The sequence below is a fragment of the Melozone crissalis genome, unplaced genomic scaffold, assembly GCF_028551555.1.
Source record: "Melozone crissalis strain CALT ecotype California unplaced genomic scaffold, PUWL_Pcris_2 ptg000013l_1, whole genome shotgun sequence".
Classification (NCBI taxonomy): domain Eukaryota; kingdom Metazoa; phylum Chordata; class Aves; order Passeriformes; family Passerellidae; genus Melozone; species Melozone crissalis.
Window position 1 is genome coordinate 57372077 of NW_026535791.1, and position 26000 is coordinate 57398076.

The 26000-nt window shown below is 40.1% G+C and overlaps 1 protein-coding gene across 1 annotated transcript in view; it reads left to right on the forward strand.

The window, feature by feature from the left end:
• The first annotated feature begins 1660 nt into the window (after window positions 1-1660).
• EGFL6 (EGF like domain multiple 6) overlaps window positions 1661-26000 on the forward strand; it is a 29353-nt gene continuing 5013 nt past the window's right edge. The window contains exons 1-8 of the mRNA XM_054272332.1: window positions 1661-1728; window positions 5666-5778; window positions 7897-7989; window positions 10775-10894; window positions 11739-11858; window positions 12545-12679; window positions 14408-14530; window positions 21202-21528. Of these exons, the coding sequence (XP_054128307.1) occupies window positions 1661-1728; window positions 5666-5778; window positions 7897-7989; window positions 10775-10894; window positions 11739-11858; window positions 12545-12679; window positions 14408-14530; window positions 21202-21528 (1099 nt within the window). The remainder of the gene's footprint in view (window positions 1729-5665; window positions 5779-7896; window positions 7990-10774; window positions 10895-11738; window positions 11859-12544; window positions 12680-14407; window positions 14531-21201; window positions 21529-26000) is intronic.

A 26000-nucleotide genomic window follows, 5' to 3' on the forward strand; every position in this document is an offset into this window, starting at 1 on the left:
GTGTTCAGTTTAGAAACAGGATTTATAATTGTCATCCCACTAATTTCTCATTTTACATTCTAGATATCAAGAAAATATATGAACAGCAGCCATGAGGTGTGCTTTGGGATCACGATTGTATGAAGTACAAAAAAGTTTTCCTAAAAGCTGAGGGACATTCCTGTAAGACATGTTATATATGACCCTAGAAGCCACAGGGCCCTCTTATATCACCTTGGCATGAAAAGGCTCCTGTGAGAGCTCAGAGCAAGGTTGGGAGGAGAGTCCAGAAACTGCCCATCAGCTTTCACTTGGGAGACAGCCATGACTACAGCCTCAATAAACATTTCCCTAATAAATCACAGGGAATGGGGGAGACCCGGGGCCAGTCCCATTCCAGCAGGCAATGCGAAGTACTACTTAGGGACCGCCAGGGCAAACAGACCTATCCACAAGTCACTCTGGATAAAAAAAAAAAAATTTTGGGGGGGAAATAATTATAGCTCATAACAGACTACCGGCATCACAGTTCAGAAATTATTTGTTTTATGACCAGAAAATTTCATCTTGAACACCAATCAACATTTTAGTGGCAAGAAGATCAGACTCAACTGATACACTTATATCTATTTGTTGGAATAAATGTGCATAATAAAAACCATGAGTCTTTGAACTGAGTTTTAAGTAATTAGTATGCTTTCTACACGGTGCTGATTTAACTAAAATCAAAAGACTACTCCTCCCATACAGGAAGACAAATCTAATGAATGGAGCTGGGGAGTCTCAAGGTAGTGAGTGCTGCATTTCAAAAAGACAGCAGCACAGCTGCAAACCAACAATGGCTTTTGTGTCCAGGACAAAAAAAGTCTTTACCATCCTGTGCAACACATAAACAGTATTGCACAAGTTTGTTTCTTTTAAATAGATTGAATTTTAATCAGATGTCATTTGAATCCTTGGGCTAAATTTGCCACCTTTTGGTACTTCTGACTTCACACTGCTCCTCTCTACACGGTGACTTAAACATACTTTGGAAGATCATTTGTACTTTCAGAAGTCTGAAGAAACCAGGAGTAGACTCGGAAGAAGTTTTTTCTAGAGAAATTTTTTCTTAATACCCAAGTACTTAGCAGATTGTGAAAAGTTTGTTCAGGGACGGTCCTGCAGGGCAAAGCCTGGAAAGCTTTCGATGCAAATGCATTTTCCGGGGATGGAAACCCATCTCAGCGCTGGCAAGGCGGGTGCCTGCGGAGGCAGAGCCCGCGATCACGCCGGCTGTGGGGCACTGGTAAATGGTGATTTACCCATTCACCGATTTACCAGCGGCCGGTTCTAGGCCGGGCCGGGTTCGTACCGGGCTCGTACCGCCTGCCGGAGTGACACGGCTTTCCCCGGGGCAGCATCACGGCGGCTCCGTGGGCGGCTCCGGGGCAGCATCACTGTAACTCCGGGGCAGCATCACTGTAACTCCGGGGCAGCTCGCGCTGCTCGGGCCGGGACCCCCCGCCCCTCTCCGGGCTCTCCCGCCCCGGCTGCAGGCGGGCCTGCCCCGCCCCGTCCTTTTATACGAGGCACTGCCCTAGGGCGAGGCAGCCAGCCAGTCTGCCTGCCTGCCTGCCTGCCTGCCTGCCTGCCTGCCTGCCTGCCTGCCTGCCTGCCGGGGTGCCGCCGTGCCCGGACGATGGTGCCGGCGCCCGGGAGCGCGCTGCTGGCCGCGCTGCTCGCCGTCGGGCTGGCCGCCGCGGGCAGGTGAGCGGGACGCGGGCGGGAGGGGCACGGCGGCCCCGCTCCCGGTGGGCCCGGGGCTGCTCCGCTGCTCCCCGGCGGCCCCGCGGGTGTCGGGGACTCCCTCCGGGCGCGGGGTGTGCGCGGGTCCGCCTCGGCGGCGGCCGGGCCGGGCCGTGGTGCTGAACGGCGCCCGCCCGGTTGGTGCGAGCCGCTCCCCCGAGGTGTCACAGCGGAGCTGGGGACGCGAGCTCTGGGAAAAGCGGCAGCTTAAGTTGCGGTCCCGATGGTGGAATAGCTGCAGCACCTGTGGGAAGGTGTGAGCACCCCCAGTTCTTGGTCTGCCAGCATAAACGGCCCTTCACCCGCAGCCTGTCATCACAGGTATTGGGTTCTATGGAGGCAGAGGTTCTAACGATTTTGAGAGAGGATCAGTAAAACCACTTACTCCAGACCAAGCCATTCCAGTGTTCCCTCTGCCAATTCTCCAGAAGCAGAAGTGCTGCAGCAAGGGAGCTCCTAAAGGGACAATTCCCAGCAACTGCATGTGAGGCCTTCAAGATGTTTTGTGGTTTATTTCTTTAATGTGAGATCTGTGAATGGAGACATTTGTCATCGAGAAGTGGCAGTGTGCTGCTCCAGCACATGCGAGGCTGTTGAGTGGTCAGCTCCTCAGGAACTGGAAATTCATTAACTCCAGACCTGCTCTTACACTTTTATGTCTTAGAGAAAGGACATTTGTTTTTCTGTACCACCTCACAGCATTGTCTAGGGTGAGGGAAAAGAACTGACCCCCAGGAAGAAGGGATTCCTTCCAGTCAACAAAAGGTGGTGGAGGGAGCCCATCCGGTCTATCATAGGGGTATTTTCGTGTGAAATGTTTCTTTTCTTCTTCCTTCTGTCATTAGTATTGTTGCTATTACTGTTCATTTCCTTATCTGGTTGCTATTTCCAGTAAATTGTTCTTACCTCAACCTGCAATCTTTGCCTATTTTGCCTCCAGTTCTCATGTCCATCCTGCTGCTAGGAGAAGGATGAGGGGAAATTGGGGGAGCAAGAGAGGGTGTCGTGTGGTTGTGGAGAGTGTTGGTGGGGGGACTGATTTGGGGAATACCATTCCTAAACCATAACAGCAATACAGGTTACAGCAGCAGTGCAACTTAGTCCCGCTTAGTTTAAAATTGTGCTAATGTTGTCACACAGCAATCTTGTGACAGCCAATGCTGACAGCTCTTTATTTCAGTCTCCTCAACTCAGGCAGTCCTGGGTTGTTGTGGGTACTATTTATCCTCACTGCTCTTTGCTAAATGTCTCATAGCGCTGTCAGCAATGCCACAACCACAAAAATTCAATTACTTCTTTCCTCCCTGGGCACCCTGGACTGCTCAGTAGCTACTTGTTACCTTCAGCACCAGTGCTTCCTCTCAGAGTTCTGACTGCACTTTTCCGCTGCCCTGTGTGACTTCTCTTGCCTTTCTTTTCTTAGTCACATTTTTTGACTGCAGATTCTTCAAGGCCAGGAATTTTTTGCACACTGAGCAAAATCTGACTGCTGTGACTTCTCTTGCCTTTCTTTTCTTAGTCACTTTTTTTGGCTGCAGATTCTTCAAGGCCAGGAATTTTTTGCACACTGAGCAGACTGTGATAAGTCCAGCCATCTCACTCGGGTACTCTAGATAGTTCCTCTGAAATCCTACAGGAATATCCAACAAGGAGGGATCAGAAGTGCCCTGTGCCTCCAGTCTACATTACTTTTTCTCCAATATCCAGGAATGTTCAATTGCCACTCTCCCAGAAAGGGTCTGCCTACCTGAAAGAATCTCCTCTTTCTAATTTTTTTTTTTAAATGCTGAACTCCTAATAGAAATAGCTAAGCTGATGGGTGTTGATTCTTCATGGGTGAGAGGGACTAACCTGCCAAAACTGGTTTTCCTGCCAGATTTTGGGATCTAGTTGATCGTTGCCTAAGGTAAGTTTTATCTTGATGCTTCTTGTGGAAGTCACAACGAGTCTTTCGACCTTGTCCAGGGCAATATCTATAGAGTTCAGCTATGTTAATTTAATTTGTAGCTTTATGGAACATTTCCCAGCTTTAAGGAAAGTTTGTTCTGAAATCTTGAGAGATACTGTAAGCTTTACAATGACTTTTTTTAATATAAATGATTAAATAAAACATTACTGAATCCATTTTTCCTGTGAAAATGAGCACATTTTGGAAAGGAATGAGATCCTTTTTCCTCCAGGCTTGAGGCATTTTAACCTTCCAGGGGAGTCATAGCACTATCCAGATGTATTCAGAGGGATTTTCTGAGATGCAAGCAGAATGTACATTTACTATTCAGGTGAATTCAAGGCCGCTTTCTAGTCTGCAAGCAGAACATATGTTCTTTAACTTGTATACTGGCAAGTGATGTAAGGCAGCACCATGTGGATAACAAAATGGAAAAAGGTTATTTTATTGTCTATAGGATGCAGAGGCAGGCTGCTGATTTGTCACACACAGAGGAGTTAGAGCTGTTCAACACACCTTTTCACCTGTCTGAAGATGTTCATGTACAAGAACATGTACTCCTGTAAACTGCATTGATGGCAAAGGTTGGGTGGCTTCAGAACAGTTTATTCCAGCACTGAAGCTTTTTTACTTGTTGGGTGACACAAAGACCATTTCTTTGTATAGAGTATCTCAGATACATGAGCTTATGCATTTCCTCTGAATTCCCTTCTAGTTCCAATGGTTCAGCTACTTAAAAAAACTCTGGAGTAACACCTCGTGTCTTTGAAGTGTATGAGTGTATGCATATATTTGTTCTACTAGTTTGCCTCAGTGATGTTTGCAGGAACTGTTTCGATGTGAGTGCAACCATTACAGATAAGCAGAGGAGGATACATGCAAAGTACTCCTGTAATATGAAAAATATTACCTTTTTTGTGCCTCAGGCTAAAACATGCAGAAGTTCTTGCCTGATGGCTTCTTTCCACCATTTTTTCCCACTGTGAAATTTCTGTTGCAGTGTATTGTCCCCCCTCAGGACCCCAGACCACTTACTACAAAGCTCTCACCAAACAGGAATTTTCTGGGTCAGAACCAACACTTTGGACTCTCTGAAGAAAATGTATTTTAAATTATGACTTGGATAAAGCAATGGGGAGAGAGGATTTTGGATAAAGAACAGAATTTCATAAAGGGGACAGGCTTAAGGTGGACAACTTACAGCAAGCAGAAGGAGAAAAGAACTAAAGCCACAGCACTCATAGAAACACAGAGGAGGTCTAGAAGATTTACACATTTGTGAATTTCCATCAGATTTATAATTTTGGCAATTAATATGGCAGGCTTTCCAACTCTTGCAGCTGTTGATCTGCACAATGACTTTGAACCCCAGGGCTTATTGGCAGGTGAAATTAAAATTAATTTGTAGGTCAGGGAGTCTCATGCAACCAGAGAACCTGGGACTGTCAGTACTTATGCAATCACTTTGCATGTATGCAGTGGCTATGATCCTGTAATTCACTAGCTTTTATGAGGCTGACTGATGTTCTCAACATGCTTTTCTGTGGAATCAGTCTTTCATCATCCAAGGCAATATTGCTGTCAGTTAAGGCATCATGTATTTGATCCAGTTATTCATGTGACACAAACTGAGGCAGCCCTGTTGACTTCACTGATATTAAGATGGCTCATTCTAGCAAGGAGCTGGCTGTATTTTTTGCCCTTCAGTGTTTCTCATTAGAAAGTGTTTACCTTGCACAGTTAATTTATTGCAGGTGAAACATTGCCATCATCACAGTTTCTCTGATCAAATGGAAGCTTGCATTCCTGTCAAGGAGCACTGCTGTAGGTTTGGGGAAATGAAAATGGCTGCAAGTGGATAAAGCAAAAGAGAATTGTACAAAGGGGTGTGCAGAGGAATGGACTAGAGCATTTTCCTGCTGGAATTAGTGTTTGTGCTTCCTCACACAGCTCGAGAGCTCGTGGGCAGCTGAGGGCTGTGGGCTGGCCTGGGGTGTGTCGCTACGGCTCCAGGTGGGATTGCTGTCCTGGCTGGAGAAAGAACAACAAGGGCCACTGTGAAGGTAACATTACCTTTCTGCTTGTTTCCTCTCTGCTGCTGCCTACTTGGTACTAATAAGCAGGTTTCTTACATGTCTGCCTGAAGTTACAGAAGGAAAACTCCTGAGGAGTGAAATCTCCAAATCTGTGAGAGAGCAAATAAAACATGCTTGAGAGACCATCTCCTCAAAAAAAGCAGAGCTTTGGGTAAATAACACCAAACCATAACTTGCATGTTCAAAAATTCTTAGATCCATAAGGCACCATCTGTTCTAACCTCCTGCACAGCCCTAGTCAGTGGCTGTACTGTTACAGCTGTTGAGTACGTGCCATAAATGCAGTGTTTTCTAATACTATATAAGGATCTCTAAAATTATTTCATATCAGTTGGTATCCTTTATCTTCAGATTACACAGCCTCTGAGAGCCATTTTTCCAAAAATACTAAAAAAACCTCAATAATAAGTGCCCCTGACTTGAGCTTGGGTAGCCAGCCAGTGTTCTGGTCTGTGGATCATTTTCTTAATGAAGAAACAATGACTCTTAGGACACTTCTAATTTGTGAAAGGTCTACATATCCCAAGGAGAGTGCAGTGTAGAATCTCTCTATCCAATTTTGCTTGGGCAAAACACAACAAAATCATAAAATATATGTTTTAGGTCTTCTCAGATGTTGTGCTTGTTGTCCCAAAGAGTTTGGCCTTTTATATCTAGTGAATTTGTATAGAGGCTTAAGATTATTCATTGCTGAAAATCCATATGCTAAAAGGGAAAGATGCTGAAATGTCTCTGCTCTGTATATATGATATGACATTTTAACAAAAGAAAAAGGGATTATTGTAGTATTTCTTGCATTGCTTAATTGCACTTTAGTTTTGATGCAAATTAATACCTGGAGAGATAACTGGCAAATGTAACTTTCTATCAGCCAGTGAAGTAGGTTGTCTTGTTTTAAAGCAATAGGCTTTCATAAAATTTTAAGACTGTCCTTTGGCAAATCACTTTAAGCCATCCATAATGTAATTCTGCATTGTAAATCCAGATGTGCCAGTTTTCACTGCTTCAGTGCTAACACTGCAAGCTGGTCTTTTGCAGTCTGGCATCCCCTCAGTTACAGAAGAGAAAGGGGTCCATTCCATCCCATGGGAGGGCATCCCAAGCAGGGATGCTTTGGATCCCAGGGGAACAAGCTGGTCTTGCAGTGTGTCACATTGCATTCAGGGCTGGAAGAAATGTAGAAAAATGCCTCAGTCTGCAGAGTCAGTACCTTCAGTACATCTGAACATATCTGTTAATGGAGGGGAGATACTTGAATTCAGAAAAATTAATTTTAATATTAATTTTACTATATAGCAACTAAACTTTCCTATAGTTTGCAGGTCAGCTTAACTACATAAGGAATTGAGATTCACACCCTGGTGCACACTCTTTCACTGTTTCCTCAGCGGCAGTCCTGACATAAATGCATGTTTGGTTTGCTCTTCCTGAATAACCCCCATGCTGACAATTAAAGTGATTTCAGGAGCCTTAAGGCTTATAAAAGTCAGCATTTAATTTCTTAATTGATGATCCAGATGACTTTGAGTTGCTCTTTAATGCATCCAGGTTAAATGTAGCCCTCTCAAATTATTGTAAACATGATGCCAATATACTCCCTGGGATGTGTGCTAAGGACAGTTGCCTGATGACAGATGTGCTCTGGATGTTCCCCACGGGACAGACACGTTCCTCAGCTGTAACTGAGGAGATCCAAGACTGTAAACTGCTATAGGATCATGTGTCTCCTTTGGCTCTAGGAGAGTGCTGCTGCCTCTTTCCTGCTCCAGATGCCAAGCATAGCAATTCAAGCTGCTGGCCAGCTGCTTCTCACAGAGGCTTCCTAAAGAAAGGAAAAAGGCAGGAGTACAAAACTAAATGTGCCTTGTAACTATTGCAGAAAAAAAAAAAAAAAAAAAAAAAAAAAAAGAGGGAGAGATCTTTTGTCTTTACAAACCTGGAAAAAACCAAATTCTTGTAATTAATGTTAGTGCCGCTATTCTGAGTTAGTGCCACCTTTTAGGCAACTAAGCAGGGCAGAAGTTCTCAAATAGAATATTTCTAACTTTTTATTTTCTCTCTCTTTTCTCTGCCTGACTCCACCAGCTACCTGTAGACATGGTTGCAAGTATGGCGAGTGCATGGGACCAAACAAATGCAAATGTTTCCCTGGATTTACAGGGAAAACCTGTAATCAAGGTTTGTGCATGTGCTCCAGAAAGGAGAGACTGTTGGTTTTCTGTTTCCTTATCTTGTACTATGGTTTTTGTAATCTTCCAAAGCAGTAAACCAAGATGTTTTCTTGTTTATGTAGAAGAACTTGAGAATTTCAGACTTTTGCATCTCCAGCATCCCAGGCAAACTCTAAGCCTCCTTCAGCACACAAAAGTTTGGACCTATATGGTTTATCTCCTATGGGCTGATGACAAGCGCAAACTCATGTTTATAGTCAGAGGATTAAGGCATGGAGAGATTATCTAGGAAGATATCAGAAGAGATGGAAGCCAATTCCAGAACCCATGTTATTTTCTTAACTAACAGCCCATGTTTCTTTGTAAATTAATCTTCTAGTCAGAAAGACTTGCATTATTATATGGTAGATATTAGTTTATCAATCTGCCTGGGCTGTTTGTATATGCTGATGGTATTTCTGAGAACCATCATTGGGAGTCCTTAAAATTGCATTTTCAGAAACTTGAAATGCACCATTTTTCCCCCATGAGTTTGGAATTTGACATGGAAATATTTCAGTTAGCACATTGCTAAGAATTCAGCTTTTTGTTTTCCTGTTCCAAAATATGAGAGCCCTGTCTTGGATCAGATGAAAGGAGCAGGTCACTGTGCATGGAGAGGCAAATGAGTGAGCTGTAGGTGCTATGATGGAAGCATGACATAAAGACCACACAAATGACTAGGTCTGTCCTTGCTACCTTCCTGAGCTCCTGCAGACTTTGCTTGAAAATATTCCATTGACATGCTAAACACACATTTTTTTATAGTCAAACCAGCCCATTTATTACACAGTATCTTTCAAACAATATGCCCTAAAGATGTGCTATTAAGTATTTTGGAAAAATCCATCTTTTGTTGTTTCTCACAGGGAAAGAAGTTAACTCCTCAGCACCACTAGAGAGGAAAGGGAAACAGCAGCTGTGGTTACATGTAACAGATATATAAGTACCACTTACCACTTCAGCCTCTAAACACAGAAGTTTAACCTCAAAAATTATTTGGCATCTTAAATGTTGCTAAAAGGCAACAGAGATGCCCTCAGCCTTTAGGTGCTTTCTGTGCAGTGATTCCATGTGCATTTGACATGCTTTCCACAGGCAGCCTGATCAGTTCTGTGCACTGCAGCAGGTTCTGAGGCTGAGGCTTGGAGGAAGCACTGCACAGACTCCCTGTTAGCTCCTGGGCTTTTCTACCTCCTGAAGCAGGAGCAGGATTTTTTCAGTGGAGTGGTGGCTGGCACAGGCCAGAAGTGTCCAAGAGCTGTTTGTTTCACCAGTATAGCTGTATAGGTGGTCATGTTCCATCAGCCAGGAGTGCTAATACCCACTTCTGATTCACTGGCAGATGTAGCTTTGGTCTGTCCTTACAGCAGAATGTCCTGCTGAGCAAGCTCAACATGAGCTAACTAAAATAACAGAGATAAGGGGGCTGTGTTAGTCTGCCACCAAGTCTGAGCTAATTAGCCTTATCTCCATAGGTTCTTTTTTAGAGCTGTGTATGCTCTCTGTGCATTGTGAGAGATAGGTACAGATAAGCACTTTTGAAAATGTATGGTCTAAGTGGAATAACTTTTGTTCTCTAGTGTGCTCTGTAGTTTCTTTGTTAAGAGAGTCTTAGTTATTTAGTGGAGTCGCACTAGCACAAAAATCCAGTGTGATTTGCAAGCAGACAGGTTGTCATTTTTCAAACAGGCCCTGTGGGAATAATAGAATGCAACCCTCTCTCTTCCCTGGACTGAGCTGTAACGAGCACTTGTGCACCTCCACAAAGTTTATGCTTTGAATGTCCTGGAGATTTTGTTCCTGTGGTCTGCAGGGTGTGACACAAGAACAGATGCTTCTCCCATTGGAAGTGGAGTTCCTCAGTGCTTGCCTGGGGAGCTGCATCTTTACTGAAATTGTTTTATTGGTCATATGTGCTGTTAAACACATATTGAATGGGCTGCATATGCTGGTGCATTCTGTAAATGAGTTCCATCTATTTACTAATCACTAAAAGCGGTAGAGGTGTCAGGTCATGGAAGTAAAAAACACAGATGTTGTCCCCTTGTCATAGGCAAAATATCATTGTCAGCACTGCTCACCCTATACCACACAAATAAACATTTCAGAATTCTCATTTTCTCTCTGTGAAGGATAGATGTTGGGAATTTGAAATTGATTTAGTTTCTGAAAAAACTTTAAATCCTGGATTTTGAGAAGTATTTAGGATGTTTGATTCTCAGGATTTTGATATTTTTGAGATCCTTTTAAAGTCACATAATTATTATCGTAAATTGTATTTCATTTCTGCTACTGATAGCCTTGGTGCCAGTGTGTAGCTCAGAAAAATTAAAGTAAAAATCGTTGTTTCATATAATCTCAAACTGTTTTGCTATTCTTAGTCTCATGTTTTTGCTTTTCTAATTCAGAGGTCAACTGGAGGGCTAGGACCAGAAAAAATCCATTTAAAAACTCCCAAAAAAAAGATTAGCTACAATTCTCTCCACCCCTCCACTTCTTCCTAACAAGGTGCCAGATGTGGCCAGAGTTTGAATTACATTTTCAAGTGTAGAGGTCTGTGTATGTTGGTTTTACTAGCAGTCTTTCAGCCAGATGGTCTGCTCAACTCTCATCTCGCAAGGGGCTGGCTTATTTTCCATCCAGACAATTTCACTCTGGGGAACTCCACACATTAGGCAATATTATCCACCTATATGCATGAATGTATGTATAAAAGCCCAGCACTCACTCAGTTCCAATGACTCCTGCAGATGTGAATGAATGTGGGCTGAAGCCACGTCCCTGTGCGCACAGATGTATGAACACACACGGCAGCTACAAGTGCTATTGCCTCAACGGGTACATGCTCATGCCAGATGGCACATGTGCAAGTAAGTACCAGAGCTGATGGAACAGGCACACAAAAATCACCTAATCACATCTAACCCCAGCAGATTTTCTTCTTGGGATGAACTGACTTAGCTTATTCAGGATAGGGTCTTTGCCCCTGCTCCCTGGTACTGTCACAGCTGAAAGAGGTTTCCTATTTGGTAGCTCCTGGGTGAAGTAAACTAGGTCGTACTTATAGTTTGGTCTTCAGAGGTGTTTTGGTCCTGATAGAAGTAAAAGTCTTCTTCATCTAAAGCAACAGTCTCTTGATCTGTTGCTTCAGATGAAGAACAGCTAGTACAATCTCAGTGTACAATCCTGCCAGTTCATCTGTTGAATAAGGATAACTGAATGGATTCAAGCAAAGCACCAATACAGATAACTTTTGACTGTGCTGAATTTCATGCATTATTCTTTGCTTTCCCTCTGTGCTCCACCACTGATTTATTTTATCTGTGTTAATATGGTTTTGACGGTTGATGAAAACTGTTCTTGCAAACATTTGCTGTATGATCTAAGGCTTATCTAAACTTATGAAAATAGGTATTTCTACCTATATTTTTTGTCTTTAAGCCAGCATGAAATGGAAAGCATTCTGCCTTTTTTAGCCAACCTGATTTTTCAGACCTGGAGAAGCTTCTAGTTTATTGGTGACAGAGTTTTGTTTGTAGAAAATATCTCATGGACTCCTCAATTTTTTATATGTTAATTTATAAACAGCTTTCTTTATAATGAATGGATTTTTATTGTTCTGATTAATTTCTGTGTTTATACATGTCTAAATTAAAATTGTGTGATTCCTGCCTAGAATTTTGCTTTTTTTGTTATTTTAAATACTGTTTTCAGGTTCTAGGACATGTGACATGGTGAATTGCCAATATGGATGTGAGGAAGTCAAAGGCCAGGTGCAGTGTCTCTGTCCATCAGGTGGCCTTCAGCTGGGACCAAATGGAAGGACATGCATTGGTATGGTTAGAGAGCTCACTCACCTTCTTTTCTGCAGGATCCCTGAAGCCATAAGATTCTGGGGAAAGGTTAGGAAGTAGTTAACCCTCCTCACTGGCTTAAATAATGCTTCTTGTTACTCTCAGTGTGATGTAAAGTTTTAATATTTTTTAAAAAAATATTTTTTCTTGAACTATTGGCCATGTAATTCTTTGGATAACTCTCATCCCCAGTAAATAATTCAATGTTTTGACATGATTTAGAGTCATCAACAGATTTTGTTTCTCTCTATTGGTATGAGGCCATTAATTGCTGTGCATTACCTGCAGGAAGCTGCCCTGCTGACATCACATATTATAGGATTTGGGCATTTTGTTTGAATGGGGCTTCTTTTATTGTGGTGACCCACAATACAAACTTCTCAATTTTTCTTCAGAATCCTCAACATTACCTGTGAGTTTCCTGTGATGAAGAAAGCATTGGTTATAACACTTGGTACTGTGTTCTTCCGTGAAGTTAGTGCACATTTTACTGCTTCACTCATAAGAACATGTGTGAAAGCCACCACCAAATATGAAATCACAAGATTTATTGATTAAGTTTATTTGTGACAGCCAAGAACAAACCATTCTCATGCAAATCCCAGTGAGTTTTTTTCCTATTTTACCTTCTCATGGATCTGACCAGCATCCCTTCTCCTGCTGTAGACATAGATGAATGCTCCACAGGCAAGGCTGTCTGCTCGTACAACCGCAGATGTGTCAACACATTTGGGAGCTTCTACTGCAAGTGCCAGCAGGGATATGAGCTGAAATACACCAGTGGCCGCTACAGCTGTGCAGGTAGGAGCCAGCCCATGCTTGTTCCTTCTTCATTCTTCTCATTCCCACAGAGCACATCTTCCCTGTGGTTGCCCCCAGCACCTTGTCCTGTCCTGGGCATGCTGCCTCAGAAATGGGTAGAAGATGTCACACTAAGAATATTCTTGATGGGACTTTGAATTTTTCTCTGTTTTTTTTTCTGTAGCCGTATGAAAAACCAAATCACTGGCACTTGCAATTTAAATTGCTTCATTGTGCCGAGTCAAGGTGTGCAAGTGCTCGTTCTAAGTTGGCAACTGTTGACTAAAAAAATGCTACTTCTGTTAAAGGTTTAGCTAAAGAATCATTTTTTGTTGTCTTGGTTTCAAACTGTGATGAATAAGCAGACCTACTATATTTTTTTTTCCTTTTTTCATGTCATTATTGAGGAATGTGAAGTGCCTTCATGACTGTAAAAACAGTTATTTGGATGGTTTGAACAGAACTTGAGGAAAAAAAAGAATGAAAATAGTAGGTTTCAATTACTTTTCAGGTTTTTGTTGCATGAACAAGTTTCTCCCTAACAAAAATAAATACAGGCAAAAAGTTATCTTGACATTCTCAGGCGTTAAAACAAATGTCAAAACATGCTTAACTCCTGTTTCAATCCATTGACTGAATGCTGGAAAAGCAGCAAAATATAACTTACTGCAGCAGGTTCTGCAGGAGTATTGTTCAAGCTGCTGACTACACAAGGGCCTGGAAGTGTTGGAACTAATACACATGCATTAAAAAGACAATTAATGGGGATTTGTTTATGTTTAATTGATATTGGAAGTGAGGAGTGGGAGGAAGATCATAAGGCAAGTCTGGAGACTTAGGCTTGTATTTCATGTCTGCAAACCCTGAGAGGCTTCAAGTGGAAAAAATATTTTCTTTTCTCATACAATATGTGTGCACAGGACAAAAATTGGAACAGTCTCAGAAGGGAGGATTTTATTTGCAAACTTAAATCTCACTTTCAGACATACCAGACTTTTGAGTCAGTCTTCCTGCTACTTGTTTGTTTGCTGACTTACATTATGAGAGGACCTGTCAGCTGCTAAAAATGCTGCAATCTGGATTAAATGTGAGTGGTACAAACATTTGTGCACCAACATGACTCCCTCATGTGGCATAAATCAGAAACATCTTTGTAACGGAGCAAAATAAAATACTCTTGATGCATGTACATTTTGCTGTGAGTTGAATGTTGTATTTTCTACTGAATTTTCCTTATTTTAACTTTTTTTCATGCAGCATCATATATATGCTGGAATGTGAGAGGTAGCTTATAGATCTTGACATCTTGGCACGCTCAGGGTTACTTTCCATTTCATTCTCTCTACAGTGAATGAAAAAATGAGAACGTTTTGGTGAGCTCTCTTTTAATTGTTGTCACTCATTCTCTTGGTGCTTTGCGCATTTTGTTAATAGAAGAGTGTGTGCAACCTGCAGTTTGAATCCTGTCCTCAGTCAGGAAATCACTGCATTCACCTTGTCTTTACTGGGATGAACATTTTCCGTGGATGCCTATGCCAGCATCTGTGTGTTTGGAGCTGACCCCAAGCTTTCTGTCCTGGTGTGGATCCTTCTGCCTCTGATGGTCTCTGCACTGGCTTGGTCTAACATCAGTGCTCACAGAACCTGGATGAGATGCGTGGCACAAACAGGCTGTCAGGAGCCTTGGGCTTCAACACTTTTCACTGAGGCGTTTATATCTTCCCCCAGATGTAAATGAATGTGTGACAAATACACACAGGTGCAACCTCCATGCAGAGTGCCTCAACACCCAGGGATCCTTCCAGTGCAAATGCAAGCAGGGCTACCGAGGAAGTGGATTTGACTGTGCTGGTGAGTACCACTGGATGGCAGCAATACTGCTGTGCTGTTTTTCTCCAATAATTGATCGTTACAAGGCATGTTCTCAGAAAAGTCATGCTGAACAGTGCTGCAACACCAACAAAGCAAGACCTCTCCTCAAAATAATATATTAACTGCATGACTCATAGCTTAGTCAATACAAGTATCCCTTGTTCAAATTAATTTTGCCTGTAAGTCTTCAAGTCTCATCTCTAGGAATTGCAAGTAGAACAGAGAAATTAATTTGTCTTGAAGAAACAGAGAAAATAGTTTAAAAAAATATACCGTGATTTCTCAATGAATTCCCAAGGTTAGCTCCTTGGAGGGATACACAGTCTCTCCCAGAAGGCTAACTTAACAAAAAATGAGAAAAGAGAGAAAAGCTATGACATCTCTGTTAAATTGTTTTCACTTTGTCTATTGAATATGGAAGACGTCATATAAAGATGTCATTTCCCACTTTAACTGAATATGACCTTTCAAAAAGAAAGAAAGAAAGGCTGTCCTTGTCTTTATATTTAAAATGAAACTTTTAATTTATACCTTTATTAATCCTGGCAGATGTTTCTCCTGCAACATCATTAAAGATGTTTTCCTCAAGAGGACACTTGACCTCTGCTCAAACTTTAAAAAAGTTTTTGTCTGTAGCAGATGAAGTCTACATAATATATAGTAATGGTTGATCAGCTATGACTTATGGTTATACTTCATGGTCACAGACGTTCTCTGAGTCCCTCTCATGTTCATGTTCCTACTCCCATTGTGGTAGCAATTGAAACTTACAATACACATTGACAAATTAATATTTTCACAGAATATTTTGAATTGCAAGGGACCCACAAGTCCAACTCCTGGCCCTGCACAGGAGAGCACCATTTTGTTAAGTTTCAGCTTTCAGTATAGAAATGTTGACTTTTGACATGCAAAAATACACAAAAATCTGACTGATACTGAATGGTTTGATACTGACATAGGTTACCACAGCAGAGATATTTAGAGCATTCTTCTACTCAAATTCAATTTATGAGCCAGGTTTCTTGCTAGACCACATGTCTTATGATATATCACTGCAGCTCACTGAAATGGAAGGATGCATTTGACTAGATACCAAAGCAAACTGACATGACACATCTTGGCATGATTTTGTTAAAACAAAATGTACCACAGGTGAAATGTTAAACAAATACATGTCTGAGAAAAATAACCTGTTGGTTTTGTTTTTTTTTTTTTTTTCATTTATTTGCATTTTTTAAATGAGATGGTAAAAATTCCAGGGAAATGTTCTTTTTGACTTTATATGTAGAATATATATTCTACATATAAAATACTTTATCATCAAGCAAATACAATTCAACAAGAATGATTGCTTAAATATAAATAGCAGAATTTTTTTCACTTATGAAGAGAGTTTTTTTGAGGTCTAGCCCTGTAAAATATCAGTTCTGAATTCTGATGATTCCTATCTTCTCACAGGTGTTTTTCTCACATAGTTTGCCCTCTGCCTGCTTCCTCCTGTCATATTTCCAATTATCGAAATCCATTTGTTGTTTAGCAGAGGAAGGATCCATGATTCATAAAGTGAATGGAACATACTAAATGGAAAAGAGATTTATTACAAGAGAGAATAGAAGAATAACATAGAGAGCAATCAGAGCCACAGGCAGGTCAAAAGTTGAAGGTCCAGCTAGAAAGCTGCAAACAACAATAGAGGAAGATTAAAATACAATCAGCTATAGGTGAACCCTGAAACGGAGAGATGCTAAATAGAGACTGGTTTCTCTGGTGGTAATTCTCTCACATATATCTTCTCTTTAAGAGGGAAGTGGAGGAGATTCTTTTAGCTCTGAATGTTTCAATAGTTGACTTTTACTGCAATCCTCAAGAACATCTGACCAGTGTAACTCATGGGGGCAGGACGTGTCTTGCTACTGGGGAAAATGTTTTTTTCACACAGTGACGCAAATAATTGGATGTACCAGCCAACAGTAAATACTGAGTGTTCTCCATGTCATGTGGCAATTGTGGAAAAGCTTTGCCTTTACTGCAGCCAAAACAAAATTTGCTATGGGGTTTAATGGGATGAGGACACCATCTTGGGCATTTAGGAGCTGAGGCTGTGGCTTCACACTTCTTTTGGTGACAATGGCTACAGTTCCTGTGGCCCATTCCAGTTCCCAGCAGGGCTTGTGCTGCAGCTGAACAACAACTCCCTTAAATAAGCCTCCAGTACTCCACATAATTATTCCCACAGAGATGGAATCCTGTTTTCACAGGGAAGCATTAGTTCTTAATAGCAATTGTCTCTAGTATTAAAAAACCCAACCTGGCTACCATGGAGCAGTATTTGCTTTTTTCAAAAAATGAAAACTATTTAATATATAACTTAATTTTTGGGTTATGAAAGGAGACAAATTAAGCACATTGCTTATAATGACATTTCTGTGGCTACATCTCATGCTATCAAATAACCTAATAAGTGATATAATATATAGTTCACCTTTGAAAAGAAGGTGGTGGAAATTCTTTCATTCAATTTCTGTGTCAATACAGTGACTTGGAGAAAGCTGCTGAAATGTCAGACTGCAAACACTGCTGCTGGTATGGGTATGACCTGTGATTATTAAGGCACCTTTTTGCCATTTAACACTCCTGTATCTATGAAACATTGGAGACCATTTCTGAACTGTCTGTAGCACATATTTGAGAATCCATAGAGATGGATAGATTTGAACAATCCCTAAAAGGGTCCTAGTAATTTCCACATCTGGCCCCTATCTTGCTGCAATTTGTTGCTGTTCTCAGGTTCATGTATTTCCTGATTTCCTATTGTGCATTGAAAACCCACATTTCCCCTGCCACCTGCTTTTATGTGTATTCAGCTTTTATTTAAGAATAGAGTCTCACAAGGTTCTATAAGCAATTAAGATTCCCGAGGGAAAAAAATAACCTATTTTTGATTCACTTTTTTTGGTCCTACAAAATAACAGGAAAAAGGATTACTATCTTTAAATGTACAGGTATCACTCTAATGAGCTCAACAATGACACTCCTGTTATTGCCCAGCTAGAGGCAGAGGTTACTTTTCTTCATTATGCTTTGCTGGGTGTCTAAGTGTCCATAAAAATTTATGTTGGCTCTCTCTCTGCCTCTTGTATTACTAATTCATATTTTGCTGATAGGGTAACCCTTAGACCCTATATATAATTTTGCTTTCTTCTTAACTTGCCAATCCTGAGAAAGGCTGGTTTGACATAATAAAGATTCAAAGTTTCTATGATTGTCATTTTTCTGGTGATATTCTTAAAATTTAATTCAGTATGGAGTCAAATACTGCTGTCACTCTTCAGTGAGTAACACTTGGGCTTTGGTCACCACACATTTCCTACTAGATGCCTTGCTGGCTGGTGTAGTCATGTTTTAAGCACAGTCCAGTGTAACAAACTTGCTTTGATTTCTCAAAGTATCCTTCCCTAAATAAGACAGTAAAAATTTTAGAAATTAAACAGGGTAGCATCACATATTGGTAGATGATGTTCCATGGTGCTTAGAAGAAAATAATAGCCCAGAATCTGTCTTTTAACCTATCTGTGAAAGCTTCCAACTCTCTTAAGAATATCTAAAAGAAGTTGATCACTTTTAGAATGATTTCTGGAAGTATGTCACGCTGATCTAATCTTTACTCACATCTACAGACTCCACCTACACGTGGTAGATTGTTGTCTGTCTCCCTCAACACCTCTTCAACTCATAAAGGGAGCTAAGAAAGGGTTTGTAAGCCAGTCTCCCAGGCTTGTCTCTCACCAGGTTTTTGAATGCTCTGTGAGGTGTTGGTGTGGAAGCAGTGGGGTGCCTGCTGGAGTGCAGAGCAAGCTGTCTCCTACTGCATGGTCAGGGCCAGCAGCAGCTGCAGTCACAGGGCTGTGGAAGGAAGACAGACCCTTGTCTGTCCCTCTCCTGTATCATCCCCTGAGTACTTCCCTTTACACAATGCAGCACAATGTGTTGGCATATATTCTTTTTTTGTCAACACAACTTTCACAACTTGGTCATTAGACATCCTACACCAATCCATTTATGCAGGTTTATAATTTTGTAAAATTTCTGTGAGTTTTTCTGGTGACAGAAAAGTTTTAGCCCTCAGCCACTGTTTACTTTTGTTTTTTTCTACTTCTTGCCTTAATTCTCTCTAATTCAAAGAAAGAAAATACCTTTGAAAACTGAGATATTTTCATATTAGGGCAATAAACAGAAATTGCATGCTTCCTGATCAAAGGTAGGTGAGATAGAGCTGAACTGATGTGAAATGCTCAAAAATACAAAAAATACATTTCCTTGCACTTTTTCCAAAATTCTCCGCAGTCACATAGACAGATAAGTGCACAAATGTTTGTGACCAACATGTCAGCATTTATCTACATATTTTGAGGCAAAGGGTCCTGAAAAATCACTGCCTCAGGTGTAGCACCCCAGAGCACCAGAGAAGGTGAGCTGCTCATTCAGGCAAATCCATAGGCCATGGATTCAAAGGAAAAGACTGAGTTTAAGGTGGTGTATCATTACATTGCATTAGTCCTCCTGCAATTTATGGCTAGATATAAAAAGCCTCAAATCTACACCTCTGGCTACTCTAAAGATGAATGCAAGTTGGAAGGAGATTAGTGCTGTGTCCTAAAATAATGTTCAGTGTCTAGAGTCTCTGTCTCCACAAGCATGGAGATTTTCATAGTGCAGCAGCAAATTGGAATCTGCAGGCACATGGGAATTTATACCTTTTCATACCCCTATTTTTGTCACTCCTGTCAGTTGATTTTCCACTCTGCTAAATTTTGCACACACAAGGAGATTGGCTTTCTGACACCACAGAGGGTATTATGTTGAACTGTAAGAATTTTCCATTTCATGAGAAAACTTCAAAGCAGAAACTAAAAGCAGATGTTCAGGTTTGCTGAGCAGTCAGTCTTGTAGCCTTGAAAATCCCCATAGCCTCTCTGTTAAAAGTTTCTTGTTACTGACAGTCAAGAAGAAATTTGTTTGGAATTAAGCTTTCCTGTTAATTTTTATTGCTGAATTCTGAGTTTAGACCTAGGGAACCTTACATCCTTCATGGCATCATCCTCCAGAGGATACTTACTGGAGTATTAGTAAAGAGCTTATCTGCAAGTATTTGACAAGCAAGCCTGTAAGTTTTATCCAAAAGAAGGAAGAACAAATCCTCAAGTTTGACTTTGATTTTATTGGCATCTGTTTACTTCAACAGCAATCTCAAAAACACCTAAATGCTACAGTGAGCACACCAAGAGTCTGATTCTTTCCTGACATACTAAATAGCATGTAGCTGCACTTGCCTTAAATAAAATGTGACAAATTCGCAGTGATAGGATTGTATTTTCCAGAAGTGAATGTAAATTCAGGGAACCTTCCTCTTTTCCTACTAGACTGCAATTCTATTTTATTTACTGGTGTTTTTCTTCTGCTGTGTCTCCATGAAAAGAGGCACAGAGAAAATAGTGTGCCTCTTTTCATGGAGGCAGACTACCCAAGATACCAAGTCCAGTCTATCTGTCTCAAAGTACTACTATAAAATTTTGATAAATACATAGTGAGGAGCAAAATAGGACTATATTCTTGCCCTGATAATATAATCATTAGAAGGAAATAAAAATAGCTGTCTTCCACCATCGTTTTTAATCCTAAAAGACTGTAGGCACTGCAGCATCAATACTGATTGAGAATCAAAGGTGGGAAGCACTATTCTGATCCACTGATGAAAATAGTTTTTCTTTATGAAAGAGCTTTTTTACAGCACACTGGAACTGCTCAGCTTTCATTGTTTTCTAGGTAGTTCACATAAAAGACTCAAACTGTCAGTCATTTATGACATGGTTGTGCACAACATTTGATAGTAGTATCCAAAAGGATAATTCCAGAATAATTAAAATAACACCACTTTATTCAAAACTATAAGATACAGTATTTCACATCCAAGAGGAGTCATAAAATGGTAAATTCTCAGCAAATGTTGCATTTATGTTCTAGTCCATCTTGGGATTGCATTATGGTAACAATTTGGCATTTTTGGATTCTTCTCTGAATTTTGGTGTTTATCCCTTATAATTAAAAAAGAGCTAAAAGAAGTATGATGGACGAGCTTGATGTATGTTGTCTCAAAATATCCTCATTTCAGTAGCTTTCAGCCTGCCATGGAAGGGAAATTAGACCAGAGAAGTTCACAAAAGACAGCCAAGAGAAATGCTGATTATTATTAGGCTGCAGTTGTTGTGGAGGGGATCCCATATCCATGGACAATTTTAGTCCAAAAATTGAAGAAGGATTTTTGGGGTTTTTTTTGCCCGAGCTCCAGTGTAAAAGTAATTTAAGTAAGGGGCTCTATGGCCTGTGTTACTCCTTTGTTACACAGACCAAAGAGATCATTACTGAGGGTTGCTTTGGTCTTTTCACTGTAACTAGGAGCTGTCAGTAGTGCAGAGCTGAACATGTGCACGTGTTCAGTTCTGTGCAGAACTGAACTTACATCTCATAGTAGAGAATTTAATTCTGAGGCTCTCTGGACCTTGTAAAGGACACCACAGCCCCATTTAAAAACATTGTCATTGCTGGATGATTCCTTAGATGAATATTTTCTATTTTCTTCTTGGTTCTAGTTATCCCTGAAAAGTCAGTGAAGGAAATTGAAAGAAGCCCGGGAACAGCTAAGGACACAATTAAGAAGCTTCTTGCACAAAAACGCAGTGTGAAAAAGCATGAAACAATCAAGAATGCAATCCCAGAAGCAGCTGTGACCCCACCTTCTGAGACCCACTTGCAGTTGCTGGGCTATGAAGGTGCTATTGCGCTTGGTGGGAGCTACAGTGAGGAAGAGAAAGAAATTGCAGCTGCTGCAGAAGAGGAGGCTGAAGAGTCAGATGAAGAGGAGAAGGAAGATTTTGAAAATCAAATTGATGAGCAAAGCCTTAGAGGGGATGTCTTTTGTAAGTTTGTTTTTTAAAATGTCTGGCTTCAATGTAAATATGTCTAAACACTAAAAAATCATCACAAAACATTGCAGACACTTTATCAGAATTTACTTGTAGAAAATGAATCATAGAGTCATAGGATGGTTAGGTTCTAGTTAATGCTTTTGAAAATATGTTTGAGGACTTTGAAAAACACAGCAAGAAGTTGTACAGCATATTAGAATTAGATGATCTTTAAGGTCCATCCAACCCAAGCAATTCTATTATTATAACTGGTTTTTAAGACAATTGTCTCAGTCAAACATTCTTCAAGGTAGTGACAAAAACAATTACAATGAAGAACACACACTGTCAATATTTCATTCATTACATTTGCTCTTTCCAAAATATAGAAAAATAATAAATACTATCCCACAGCCATTAAAATTGTAATAATAAAAATGAGAAAATGAAATTAACATTCACTTTATTGATATTTAACCTGGAAGGAGAGATAAGTATATATTTTTTAAAGGAAGGATAATTTTAAAGTCCTCACATCTGGCCTGGCCAGAATTTTCCCTTATTGATCTCAGAGATTAAAATGCTGAATTTGTTAGAGAGATTTTTATTTTGCTAGGGGATTCTGGCAGAAAGTTGGTGCGCTGCTTCATGCAAAGATAGCAGCATGCCCAAGATGTAGTTTCATTAAGTTTGTGAACTCTGTATTATCTGTGGCTTTCTTGTTTGACACCTGCTGTGATTCAAGAACTTAAAGCATTGTGCCATTTTCATTTAAGGCTACATTACTTAAGTGTGTTTTCCTTCCGTTTAAATTTCCATGTGCTGTACTTCATCCTTGTTATCATAAAAATTCAGTCATGATTCAGGCGCTTAATTGCTTTAACATTTGGCTTTAAAAACACTTTCAATTTTAATGATATTGAGTGATCCTTCAGAGAAGATCATTAGCTCAAATTTACAGCTCATAAATTTGTACATTTTTTCCTTTCTTTGCTGATGTCTATTCAGCAGATTCCTTCACGACAACATTAAATTCCTCCATATAATCCCCTCGAGTATTCACATAGCATCTGCCTTTTGTATTATTAATATTGGTATTGTTTGTCTTCCAGGAAGAGTAGTTAATTAGAAAAAATAGAAAAGTCTCTTTAAATTGATTTATTATTTTATCATAGTAGTTATACTACATGATAAATACATAGGGAGCCATAGAAAAATATTGTAAAAAAAAAGGGAAATATATCAACATGGAAATTATTAAAATAGGCCCAACTACCAAAATAGTGGACCTTCGTAAGAATTGGTATTTACCAATTTTTTTTAAAAACCCACACAATAAAGACAGCAAAATGAAGCCCACAACATGCAAGAAATGTCAAAATTAAGGTGATCAATGAAAACTTAGATTTTTTTTTTCTTATATTTTTGTATCTTATGATACAGTTTGAAATTACTTCAAATTACTATTTTCCATGGGATTCTTGCCTTGTCCAGGGTGAAGAAAGGACCTGTCTTCTTGTGAAAGGTGCAGTTTAATAAACAAGAGTATTTATTTATTGATAGACTAATTATTTATTGATGTGAATATTCATCATTAATTATTTATTCATTATTATCAAATACTTAATCATAAAAATGAGAGTAGACATAATATTGGAAAGCTCTTTATTACATGAGAAGTGCCCTTTCTGCATATGGGAGAAGACACAGAGAGCTGGGCCAAGTACTTGGTTATATAAGCAAGGATTGCAGAGATTATACACTCAAGCTCCACTGAAATAATTAAGCACAACCTTAATTCTGACAGTTTCTAACATTTTATTGCTTTTTGCCTGTCATTGGTAATTCAGAATGATATTGCCAACTGCAACTAAATTCTATATTCTGTACTTCATCAGTTTATGAAATTCACATCATGCTTAGAGCTCCTGTAGTGTCATGTATCCAGCCATTTATTACACAGAGACACTTCCTTTGGTAGCATCAAGAATGATAAAGAGGGATTAGTGTTTGGCAATACTAAAAGTGGACTGTTTCCCTTATGGCTTCACAGGTCTTGATGCTGAACAAGAGAATTCCCTCAGTTAATCATGATGTTTGCTCTCATTCTTTTCTGGTAATTACACCACTCTGTGAGCTATTAATGCTCAGACCACAGCTTAGTTCATAGCTATACATGTCAGATTTCTGGCAAACGTAGTTCTTTCAGAGCAGGATGTGGTAGCAGAGAAATGGGATATTCTTGTGAGTCCAGCCTAGTGGTACACCATATATATATAGGAAGCTCATCTTAAATTTACTACATCTTTTATTCTGCTTGATTTTTTTTTATAGTGCCCACTCTGTTTCTCTGGGTTTTGATGTTTTTAATGGGTTTGATGACATCAGTGGTTAAGAACAAGTGTCACCATGATATGAAGGGGTTTGTATGTAGAGATTACATATCAGCTGTTGCTATGTATAAGTTGATGTGAGGGCATCTGCAGTACAGAAAGAAGGATGGACTCTGCTGCGCCTAGAGTGGGACATATGCGTGCTTTTGTTGGTGAGATCTTGTTCTTAGGGACCATGAGAGGAGACCTGCCTTTCTACAAGACCACTTGATAGCAGAAGAGCTAAAAAGATTAATTATGACTCCTGCCTATTACTTTTGAGGGAGTAAACTTTGGATCCTGGCTGTGCATGAGGATGATCTGATTAAAATATTGGCACTTTCCAAGCAGTGAGGTTTATTTGAAACCTTTCTGTAAGCTGAAGCTTGCAGTTTCTCATAGTATGTAGCTGATATCTTTCAGCGAGTGCAAAGCCTGATTGTAATGCCTGACTGAAAACAAAAATAGATTTGGAAACAAAACTGGACTCTTTTTCTATCCATAACTGTTCTTCGCTTCATAGCACATGGCTACACCTGCACGTATCTCTCTCAAGTGAATTCAAGTGTAATTCAATAACTTAACAAATAAATCATTCTGGCAGCTGTTGTCCTCTGTTAAATCACTCCACTCTTTCCAGAACTGACCATATTTTAATAGCTGTCTTCATTTTGGCAAAGGTTTTCACAGCCTGAGCCTCTTTCACCAAGTACGTGGCCAAGTTTATGGCTTGAGAGTAAACTTAACACCAATCTGGATGTCCCTACTCCTAAATGTGTATATGTAAACAAAAATTAATTTGGAGAAATATGTATATTAATCCTTGCCTAAGTATGAATATTATCCAGGTGATCTAAGCAATGGACTGGGTTAGGGGAAGCTGCAAGGACAACAAGAGACAACACACTCCTGGCAATTCATCAGAAAGCTCATAAGATTGCATGAATCTTCTCCAATTCAGCACTTCTGGAAGTGCCTCTGGGCCTCTTTGTTAGTGTGTGTTGTCACTGGTGTACACAGAGCAATTTTTGACAGTTTTGAAGGAGAAGAAAGGTTAAGTGGATGGCATAGTCTTTATGGTGCTAGGAGGCTCTGGATTGCAGTCACTTCTGAGTATATTCTCAAAACTGAGTATGTGAGAGCATATTGGAGTATTTAAATGGAAAGCCCTAGCTCAGTCAAACTCATGGGAAACAAATCTCCCCTCTGAACAAATGTGCATCCATGTGAAAATAATGACTTTTAAAATATTTGGCATATGCATATATGATGCAATGCTGAGTAGGGAAAAGTAATTTTCATAGCTTTTCTTAGCACAGCTGCCCATGGGATGGGGCTGAAAAATGAACTTCAGTTGTTTCAGGCTTTCCCCTAATACATTCTGTGAGCAGTAATCCAAAGGCTTCTCCCTCACTCCTCTAAATGGCACTTTTAAACTCCTCCTGTTTTCATAGGTGATCATGAATATATCACAGGTATCACCTGCTTATGTGTTTGCAAATGACAGAACACCAGTGCAAGCAGATCCTTCCCTTATCTCATGTGTGAGCAGTTACTTACACAGGGTATGCATAAAGAAGTTGAGATTTATGTTTGTTTTTTAGTGAGTACACTTATCTATTAATCACTTAAACTTAGTAATAGAATTTTAAAAGACTTATAGTAATCTAGAAATTACTTAGCATAAACAAGAATATGGAATCTTCTATCTCACTGGACAGGAGAGGATTTCCCTTGGTCTCTGAGGCTGAGAAATAATGCCTCTTTCAGGCCAGTGTCTTAGAGAATCCCCCTAACATTCATTGGTGCTGTTTCACCAGTACTTCCAGTCAGCACCAGCTATCACTGCCCTGACTGCAGATCTGTGGGCCTTTGGTGCCCTTACTTTTACAAAGTCTCTGACATTATCCATTTGTTGAGGCTGCTGTTGGCAAACTGCTGCCAAGTCACTGTCACTGCTGTCTGGCAGAGTTCAGTTTCATTTGATCATTATAGCAAGAAAGCAGATCAGGCTTCTGAGGAAAGATCACCATTTTATGACCTTGTGAATCTGTAATTTAATGGAGCTGTAGCTCCAGTGCTTATGGGTAAGAAGGCTCAGTGCTATGGAAA